The sequence below is a fragment of the Miniopterus natalensis genome, chromosome 1 (genome assembly GCF_054644295.1).
Source record: "Miniopterus natalensis isolate mMinNat1 chromosome 1, mMinNat1.hap1, whole genome shotgun sequence".
Lineage (NCBI taxonomy): Eukaryota > Metazoa > Chordata > Mammalia > Chiroptera > Miniopteridae > Miniopterus > Miniopterus natalensis.
The window spans coordinates 180,278,445-180,288,768 of NC_142081.1; the positions used below are offsets into that span (position 1 = coordinate 180,278,445).

A 10,324-nucleotide genomic window follows, 5' to 3' on the forward strand; every position below is an offset into this window, starting at 1 on the left:
TTCTGCAGGGGACTAGACAGGTGTGGGTTCGAATTCGAGCTCTATCACTTATTCACTGGGCCACGGTGGGCAAGTTACTTGACCTCTGGGCTTTAGCTACTTCATTTGTAAAATAGGGATAAAAATAGCCACCATTCTGTTGGGTTGTTGAGAGGACTGAACAAGATACTGCATGGAAACAGTTAGCGCCATGCCAGACAGATAAGAAACACTCTACAAATGTCAGTCATTCTTACTCTTATGTTGCAAAGATCATTCAACATTCAATGAGTTTTTAATCTGGTCTCCAATTTTTGGTGCACCATTGGGAATAGAGAAATTAGATGATGAAGTTTTCTTTGGCAAACCACCAGTAGTCATTTCATGGTGTCTTTTGACTTGGATTTTTAAATCATAAACTATTAAGAAAAGTCATTCTGTTTCTCACCTGCTTTCAGCACAGTGGTAATAGTGGCAGGCATATGATAATAATAAATAATACTTATTGGATGTATATTTCATGAAAAGTTTACGTCCTACTTTTTCAAATATTTTAATGAAATGCCATAATGCACATACATTGCCTGCAATAGGACCTTTTTATGTTATTAAGAGAAGTTGAAAAACAATTCCTCTCCCTCCTTTGGAATAAGTTCTAGATGCAGTTGTGGTATTGGGAAGGGAGAAGAGGTGGGTAAAAGACGGGAACTATGACATCTCAACTCAGGGGATTCCAGAGAAAGCAACTGGGTTAGGTTCTGCTGCACTTTTTAAGGCCATAGCTCCTCGACCTAGGGGCTTAAAGTAAGGTACTGCAGATTGAAGTATTCTGTGAGATGATAAGGTTAAAAACACCTTGGTCAGCTTAATGACTATAGCTACCAGTGTCTTGCCATGCCTGAGTCCAAAGGAAAATCAGTAATATGGATTCTCTATGAAAAATTTTGATATTTTGTTCATCATGAATTTCTGCATTAATTTTAATTTTAAAAAAGATTTCATGAAAACATGATTTATCTTGATTAATGAGTTTGTCCCTTAAAATTTATGCCCAAAATCACCCTAGTCTTGGGCCTGATAACTGCTGTCCAACTCAGGCTAGCCGTTCCTCACATTTTCCAAGCATTCTCCCACGCCAGGTCTTTGAACTTGTACTTGCTGTTTTCTCTCTGCAAAATATCCTTTCCCCAGACTACGAGTGGCCTGCACCTCACTCCCTTTAGCTCTCCGCAGGCGGGCACCACATCAGAGGGACTTTTTTCGCCTGCCCGATACAAAATATCACTCCCCAGCGGCTCTCAATCCCTCTTATCTTAAAGTTATTTTTCTTATCACCACCTCAGATATCAATTTATTTCTTTGTTTATAGTTTCTCTTTTCTTACCCCTTTCTAGAATTTAAGTCGTGTAGGAACATAAATTCTATCTGTTCTATTCACTGCTATATCCCCAGTGTCTGGAAAAGTTTCTGGCAGAGTAGGTACCTAATAAATATCTTGAATAATGAATACTATGAAAATCTTAGTTCTCCAACCACCTCTGCTCTGTGTCTAATAAAAAACCTTGAAGCCTGACTCTTCTCAAAGTCCTCAGAACTCTGCATCCATGAGTTTCTTCTTCTGTAAAATGCAAGAAATAGTACTTCCCTCATAGAGTTTTGTGGTGAGATAATATATATGAAGGGTTCAGTGTATCCTAGCACATAGAAAGTCTCTAAGAAATGGAAATTTTTTTTTCATTATTATTACTGTTTGGCAGTGATCCAGATTGCTTTTGCACCAACCTGAAGACATACAGAGGCATAAGGACAGGAACCATTCTGTTTATTTCTATGCTTTGGACTTTCCATGTATATTGGTAAGTGTTGTTGAAAGTCAGATATTAGCTCCAGGGACTATCTATGTCCACACATACAAAAATTGAGGAACACCTCATAACATTAATTCAGAGGCCCACAGTATTGGGTGATAAAATATTACTTCCATAGAGAATTTATGTCCACACAAAAACCTGCACACGGATGTTTATAGCAGCTTTATTCATAAGTGCCATAACTTTGAAGCAATCAAGATGTTCTTTAGTAGGTGAATGAATAAATAAACTGTTACATCCTGACAATGGAATACTAGTTAGCACTAAAAAGAAATGAGCTATCAAGCCATGCAAAGACATGGAGGAGACTTAAATGCATGTAACTAAGTGAAAGAAGCCAATCTGTAAAAGATACATGCTATATGATTCCAACTATATGATATTCTGAAAACAGCAAAACTGTGGAGACAATAAAAACATCAGTGGTTGTCAGGGGTGTGTGTATGTGTAGATAAAATGACATAGCACAGAGAACTTTTCGGGTGGTAAAAATACCCTGTATCATACTATGACGATGGATACATGTCATTATACATTTGTCTAAACACATAGAATGTACAAAACCAAGAATGAATCATAATGTCATCTCTGGACTTTGACTGATTGTGATGTGTCATTGTAGGTCTATCTATTGTAATAAATGTATCACTCTGATGGAGGATGTAGACCATGGGGGAGGCTATGCATGTGCTGGGTAGGGGGATATGGGGAAAAAAATCTCTGTACCTTCCCCTCAATTTTGCTGTGAATCTTAAGCTGCTCTAAAAAAAGAAAGCCTTTAAAAAATTACTTTCAATTTTTGTAAAGCCTTCAGGTTATCAAAAGGGAATGTGAGAGAGGGTGTTGAGAATGTCCTGGCAGTAAAGTTCATGAGCTGAACTAAGAGAGAGGCACTTCTGCCAGCTATTATATTTCTTCCTTTTAGGAATCCTGATTTGCCTCAGTGAAGGAGATATGGCACAATAACTGGCTTGGAAATCTCTGAGCCAAGCTCTGAGATCAAGTTCAAATACTCAGTATACATGTTGGGACCATAGTCCACACTCTTAGCTAATATAGTCATGTGCTGGAATTTAAAAAAAATCCTGCAGTATTTAACAAACCACATAACCACTTAACATTATTTGCTGTCTTTCTAGGATTTTGAACTTATCTTCATTCATCACTCATGTGAGGGAACCAGTGATAAAATCCTTGAAATTACAATGAAACATATAAGACATATTTATGTACTTTGTAGTATTGTCATGTCAGTGCATGGCTGGGCTCCAGAGCTTCCAGAAGAAAGGGAATTCACTACCAACTGCTCCAACATGTTTCTAAGAAAGGTTCCTAAAGACTTGGCCCCAACCACAACCACACTGGACTTGTCCCACAACCTCCTTTTTCAACTCCAGAGTTCAGATTTTCATTCTGTCTCTAAACTGAACGTTTTGATTCTGTGCCATAACAGAATCCAAGAGCTGGATATCAAGACCTTTGAATTTAACAAGGAGTTAAAATATTTAGATTTGTCTTACAACAGACTGAAGACTGTAACGTGGTATTCTCTGGCAGCTCTCAGACATTTAGATCTTTCTTTCAATGACTTCGACACCATGCCTATCTGTGAGGAGACTGGCAAAATGTCTCACCTGGAAAGCCTAGGTTTGAGTGGGGCAAAAATACAAAAATCAGATTTCCAGAAAATCGCTTATTTGCACCTAAATACTGTTTTTTTAGGACTGAGGACTCTTTCTTATTACGAAGAAGGCAGCCTGCCCATCTTAAATACAACAAAACTTCACATAGTTTTACCAATGGACACAAATTTCTGGGTTCTTTTGTGTGATGGAATCAAGACTTCAAAAATATTAGAAATGACAAACATAGGCGTCAAAAGCCAATTTGCAAATTATGAAACTAAAAAAAATCTTACTTTAGAGAACTCCAAGACATCTATTCTGTTACTTAATAAAGTTGATTTACTCTGGGATGACCTTCTCCTCATCTTCCAATTTGTTTGGCATACATCTGTAGAGTATTTCCAAATTCAACATGTGACTTTTGGAGGTACAGTTTCTCTTAACCACAATTCATTTGACTACTCAAATACTGTAATGAGAACTATAAAGTTGGAGCATGTACATTTTAGAATTAATTATATTCCACAGGAGAGCATCTACTTGCTTTTTACCAAAATGGATATAGAAAACCTGACAATATCAGATGCACAAATGCCACACATGCTATTCCCTATTTATCCTACAAGATTCCAATATTTAAATTTTGCTAATAATATCTTAACAGACGAACTATTTAAAACACCTATCCAGTTGCCTCATTTGAAAACTCTCATTTTAAAGGGCAATAAATTGGAGACACTTTCCTTAGTGAGCTGCTTTGCTAACACCACATCCTTACAGCTTTTAGATCTAAGTCAAAATCTGTTGGAACACGAAAATGATGAAAATTGCCTTTGGCCAGAAACTTTGATCACCATGAACCTGTCATCCAATAAGTTTGCTGATTCTGTTTTCAGGTGCTTGCCCACAAGTATTCAAATACTTGACCTGAATAATAACAGAATTCAAACTGTCCCTAAAGAAATTGCTCATCTGAAGTCTTTGCAAAAGCTAAACCTTGCATTTAATTTCCTAACTGATCTTCCTGGGTGCAGTCATTTCCCAAAACTCTCACTTCTGAACACTGAAATGAACTTAATTCTCAGCCCATCTCTGGATTTTTTTCAGAGCTGCCAGGAAGTTAAGACTCTAAATGCAGGAAGAAATCCATTCCGGTGTACTTGTGAATTAAGAGATTTCATTCAGCTTGCAAAACATTCAAAGGGCATGATGGTTGGATGGTCAGACTCATACCTCTGTGAATACCCTTTGAATCTAAAGGGGACTCCGTTAAAGGATGTTTACCTTTCTGAATTATCCTGCAACACCGCTCTTTTGATTGTCACTCTTGTGGTTATCATGCTAGTTCTGGGGATGGCCGTGGCCTTCTGCTGCCGCCACTTTGATCTGCCCTGGTACCTCAGGGTGCTGGGTCAGTGGACGCAGACGTGGCGCAGGGTTAGGAAGACAACCCAGCCACGCAAGAGAAATGTCCAGTTCCGTTTGTTTATTTCATACAGTGAACATGACTCTGCCTGGGTGAAGCATGAATTGATCCCCAACCTAGAGAAAGCAGATGGTTCCGACTTCATTTGCCTTCATGAGAACAACTTTGACCCTGGTAAGACAGTTACTGAAAATATCCAAAACTGCCTTGAGAAAAGCCACAAGTCCATCTTTGTTTTGTCCCCCAACTTTGTCCAGAGTGAGTGGTGCCATTATGAACCCTGCTTTGCCCATCACCGTCTCTTCCATGAGACTTCTCATCACGTAATTCTTATCTTACTGGAACCCATTCCACTCTACTGCGTTCCTACTAAGTATCCAAAGCTGAAAGCTCTCCTGGAAAAGAAAGCATACTTGGAATGGCCCAAGGACAGGCGAAAATGTGGACTCTTCTGGGCAAATCTTCAAGCTGCTATTAATGTTAATTTATTAGAAACCAGAGACATGTGTGAACTGCAGACATTCACAGAGTTGAATAAAGAGTCTCAAGGTTCTGAAATCTCCCTGATAAGAACAGACTGCCTATAAAATGCCACCCGCCCTTAGGGAAATTAGGGCCCGCATATGCTGTTGGGATATAAGTCGATACAACCTTTATGATGGCAATTTGGCAATATCTAATAAAATGAAAAATAATCATTTCTTCATGTCAATTCCTTAAGGGTTTTCTAAGAATGTATCATACAGAAACACAGGTTTGCCAAGGTTTATGTAAAAAGGTGTTTGCCCCAGCCCTATTTATAATCATGAAAAATAGAAAACAGCTCAAATGTCCACAATATCAGGATTGATTCCATAAATTATAGTACATTAATGCAATAGAATATTACACAGCCATTAAAACAAATGAAGTAGCTCTATATTTCCTGGTATGGTGAAAACTATATTAATATGTTGGCTTATACATTGAAATAAAAGTCCAAAGGAATCTGTACCAGTACTTTAATATATAACAGTGGATTGGGTCTGGGAGGTTGGATCACAGGGAGCATTTGGTTTTTATATTGTATATTTCTATAATGTTGGAGTTGCTTAGAATGACTTTGTATTTCTTTTATCAGTAGCAAAAAACAATAAAGATCATTTTTAAGGCCTACACATCCTACTTGTTTTGCTTAATTCTTCCCTTCTAGTCTCACAGATCATCGAAGGAAAACAAGCTTTCTTAAAGTTTCCGAATTATATTTCAAAACATGTTACTTCCCTGGTTAGAAAAATTTCTATGGCTCACCCACATGATAAAGGAAGAAAATGCCGTGCTCCTTGAAGATCTAACGCCAATCTCCTCTTACCTCCTTGCATCCTGTCATTGAGCCCTTTCAAGGATGAACCTTGAGAGCATTTTGCTAAGTGAAACAAGTCAAAGACAAACCCATATGATCTTACTTATATGTAGAATCTAAAACAAAAACAAAAACAACCCTCAAAACCAAGCTCATAGGTACCGAGAACAGACTGGTGGTTGCCAAACGTGGGGACTGAGTGTGTGTGTGTGTCAAGTGGGTAAAGGGGGTCAAAAGATACAAACTTCCAGTTATAAACTAAGTCAGTCCTGGGAGTGTAATGTACAGCAGGGTGACTATAATTAATAATACTGTATGGTATATTTGAAAGTTGTTAAGAGTAGAACTTCAAAGTTCTCATCACAAGAAAAATTTTTTGTAACTGTGTATGGTTGTTAAGTAGACTTATTGTGGATGTTAAGTAGACTTACTGTGATCATTTTGCTAGATATACAAATGTTGAGTCATTATGTTGTACATCTGAAACTAATATAATGTTACGTCAATTATGCCTCAATAAAAAAAAATTGGGCCTAGCCGGGTGTGGCTCAGCAGTTGAGCATCGACCTAGGATCCAGGCGATCAGGGTTCGATTCCCGGTCAGGGCACATGCCCGGGTTGCGGGCTCGATCAATGACTCTCTCATCATTGATGTTTCTATCTCTCTTTCTCCCTCTCCTTTCCTCTCTCTGAAATCAATAAAAATATATTAAAAAAAAAAAAAAATTGGGGGAAGTAAGACAATCCTACCAGTGCTTGGAGATTATTTTAAAATGACTAATAATTTGAAATCTAATGTCATATTAGAAAATAGAGAAATAAACCTTCAAAAACAAAACTGGAAATTATTATTTCATTGGATGCACATAAATATATATTATAAATTGCCAAATCTATAAAATATTGACCAATTAACTTTTTAAATAAAAAGTGACTGTGAGTATATACACGATCTTAGAAACCTTCATCATTAGAGGCACCAAGTAAAGCATGAAAACACTGCATATTCATTTTAATAAAAATAGTACCACAAGTGTGCATAATCTACCTAACAAGCTGGTGAAAGTTTTCTATAACTTATAACATGAAAATTAAAAATTTTGTTCATTTTAAAAACATTGTCCAAGATTGATTTAGGCTCTTTTCTATAATATCTTGTCTGAAAAGTAAAAGTGAAGAAAATCACTAAATCTTGTGATGCTTAACAATAAATTTCTGAGGATGAAATTGTGAACAATTAGCCAATTGGGCAAAACTAAATTTTGGTCGTTTGCTGTTTCCTTTTCCAGTTTTTCACAGTGTTGTTCCAGGATTCATAATTATGCAAAGACCATAAAGTTATGTCATATTTCTTAGCCTTTACAATTTATACAGTAAATTTCAATTAAAATTTCAAAACATTGTAGTCTTTAAAAAGTTCAGAAAATCAGCTCCCCGAAGCCAAGTATACGGTTTATATAATCAAAACAAATAGTTGAACCATATGTGTTATGTAAGATTTAAAACAAACAAACAAAACAACTAACCCTTCTCCTCAAAACGGGGTGTCAACATCTCAGCATTCTAAAACTGCAAGCAACATTGGGACCCAAACTGCACTTCAAGGGAGCTCTAAACCAGTCCTGGGGGCAAGGATAGGAAACAGCTCCCCGTCCCTCCCATTGTTCTCATTCCTTCCCACCTCTTTTTGTAGCCCTGAAAGTCCTTCCCTCCTCTCCTCCCTAAGAAAATCAATTTATGCATCTAAATGGAGGGGAGAGAACTTCACCCAAACAGTGAAGCTTTTATTCCAAGCTTGGGTTCAGCTAGGATGCCCTGCTCCACATTTTATGCAAATTCGATGGGGAGGTTTGCCCCCTAAGGGGGCCCAGGAGAAGACGGAGGTGGGAAATTAACTCCACTGCAAGACCTTAGAGTCAATACCTTCTTACCCTTACCAAGCAGGGAGCTGGGTAACCTTTACATTGAACTGATATAATAGATAAAAACTGAGTAGATATAATTTTGTTGTTAATTTAAAAATCTTTCTGACCTAAACGTAGCTTCAGGCCCAAGAATAAAAAGAACAAAAGTGATACATGGAGATCATTAAAAAGGAAAACACCAAACTGAACAGGAAAAAAAAGAGAAAGAAAATAAAGGACCGAGAGAAAAGCAGCACAGTGGGAGCCACCTGCACCGAAAGTTCTCATTTTGCATAATGCGTCCCACCTGAAAGCCAGGGCCCTGCACCAGTCAAATGCCCAGCAAAGGGGTTAGAAGCAGTTTCATTTCATTGGCGTTCCCCCCCCCCCCCCGCCCTTCTGGCTGTGGAAAGCAGAAGTGCATGGTATTAAAATAGATGCCATTGTGCATGCACGAGTAATGCCACCAGCAAAGTGCCTCTTCCTGTTAGCCCACTTCTTCAATTCTCAGGGTGGCTCTCTGCGACCCATTTGTACGGACTCTCTCGGAAACACTGACTTGGCTTCTGGGGGAAGCTATGGAGCGTTTGCTGAAGCATTTGGTCACTTAGTATCTTGTAAATTCTGCAATAAATTCCTTAACGAATCCTTATGTCAGAGAAAGGAGGTACAGGGAGGAACCATCTGACCTTCCTCCTCCAGGGCTCACCTTGACCAGGGACACCCGCTACATCCCAGTCATTCCGAGGGCGGAACTGCCAGAGACTCCTGGGACTGGAGTGCTCAGAGAAAGCTGCCCTGCTTTGTACTTTGTTGTTTCTCATTTTCCTTCTCTTTGCTCCTCACTAGCTCCAGAAGGTATAGGACGAGACCACTTTTTGGGTCTACTTAATTCTTACTTCTGCCCCAAATCAGGAACATTTGGAAAATACAGTTGGAAATGATGGGAAAATTGCTGGAAGCTAGAACCTTGCTGCAGCATAGGTACCGCCTGAGAGTTTGTTAGAAATGCAGAATTTCGGCTCCATCCCAGATCTACCCAATTAGAATCTGCATTTTAATAAGACCCCCAGCTGATTTGTATGCACAGTAAAGTTTGAGAAGCACTGGGAAAGAACACGTTAAAAATAAACTGAGGCTAGCCTTAGGGAGTTTTGCTCAGTGGTTGGAGTGGCAGCCCATGGACTGAAGGGTCCCGGGTTTGATTCCAGCCAAGGGCATGTGCCTCAGTTGCAGGCTTGATCCCTGTGGGGGGAGGCAACCAATCTATGTGTCTCTCTCACACTGATGTTTCTCTCTCTCTTCAAAAATAAATAAATAAACTGAGGATGAAAAAGCTGTGGTACTTTTACACAGTGGAATACTATTTGGCCACGAAAAAGAAGGAACTCTTACATTTTAGGACAACATGGATGGATGGACTCAGAGAGCATCATGCTAAGTGAAATAAGCCAGTCAGAGAAAGACAAATGCCATATGATTTCACTTATATGTGGAATCTAATGAACAAAATTAATAAACAAAATAGAATAGACTCATAGACACAGAGAACAGACTGACAGCAGTCGGGGGAAGGAGGGATAAAGATCTGGGTGAAAAAGGTGAAGGGATTAAGCCAAAAACAAACAAACAAACAAACAAAACCCCCTCATAGACACAGACAACAGTGAGGTAATTATCAGAGGGAAAAGAGGGGGGTGGTGAAGAGGGTAAAGGGGGGATAAATGGTGACAGAAGGAGATTTGACTTTGGGTGGTGTAAACACAAAACAGTACACAGATGATGTATTATAGAATTATACACTTGAAACCTATATAATTTTATTAACCAATGTAACCCAAATAAATTCAATAATAAAATAAAATAAATAAAAATGAACTGAGGCCTAAAAAAAAAATGAACTGAGAGGTCTTGCCCCCAGGGAGAAGGCCCTGGTGTGAAATTTTGGGTCGCAGCGACACCCTGTGGTAACTTTAGCAGTTGCTGTTGAGCTTTCCCTCCGGCAAGCTGAGTCAGACTGCAGTTAGTTCATTCATCACTGAAGGAAACAGATGACCCCTGTATTAGTGCCCAGAGGTCTCTGAGTTCAGCTTTTCCCCACCACGCTGTCAATTGAGGAGATATGGGCCCTCTTCCAAGGATGCCTTCCACCCAAGCTTAGGACAGTTACTAGGCTG

At 38.8% G+C, this 10,324-nt stretch overlaps 1 protein-coding gene across 1 annotated transcript; it reads left to right on the forward strand.

Annotated features, from left to right (window-relative positions):
• Positions 1–1,780: 1,780 nt before the first annotated feature.
• TLR10 (toll like receptor 10) lies at positions 1,781–5,488 on the forward strand. Its single transcript, XM_016207853.2, has 2 exons — positions 1,781–1,835; positions 2,990–5,488. Exon 2 carries the CDS (start codon positions 3,056–3,058, stop codon positions 5,486–5,488), a length of 2,433 nt encoding a protein of 810 aa, XP_016063339.2. The 5' UTR covers positions 1,781–1,835; positions 2,990–3,055.
• The last annotated feature ends 4,836 nt before the right edge of the window (positions 5,489–10,324 follow it).

Coding starts and splice junctions, on each gene's coding strand:
- TLR10 (XM_016207853.2), top strand. CDS start 3,056: ATGAAACATATAAGACATATTTATGTACTTTGTAGTATTGTCATGTCA.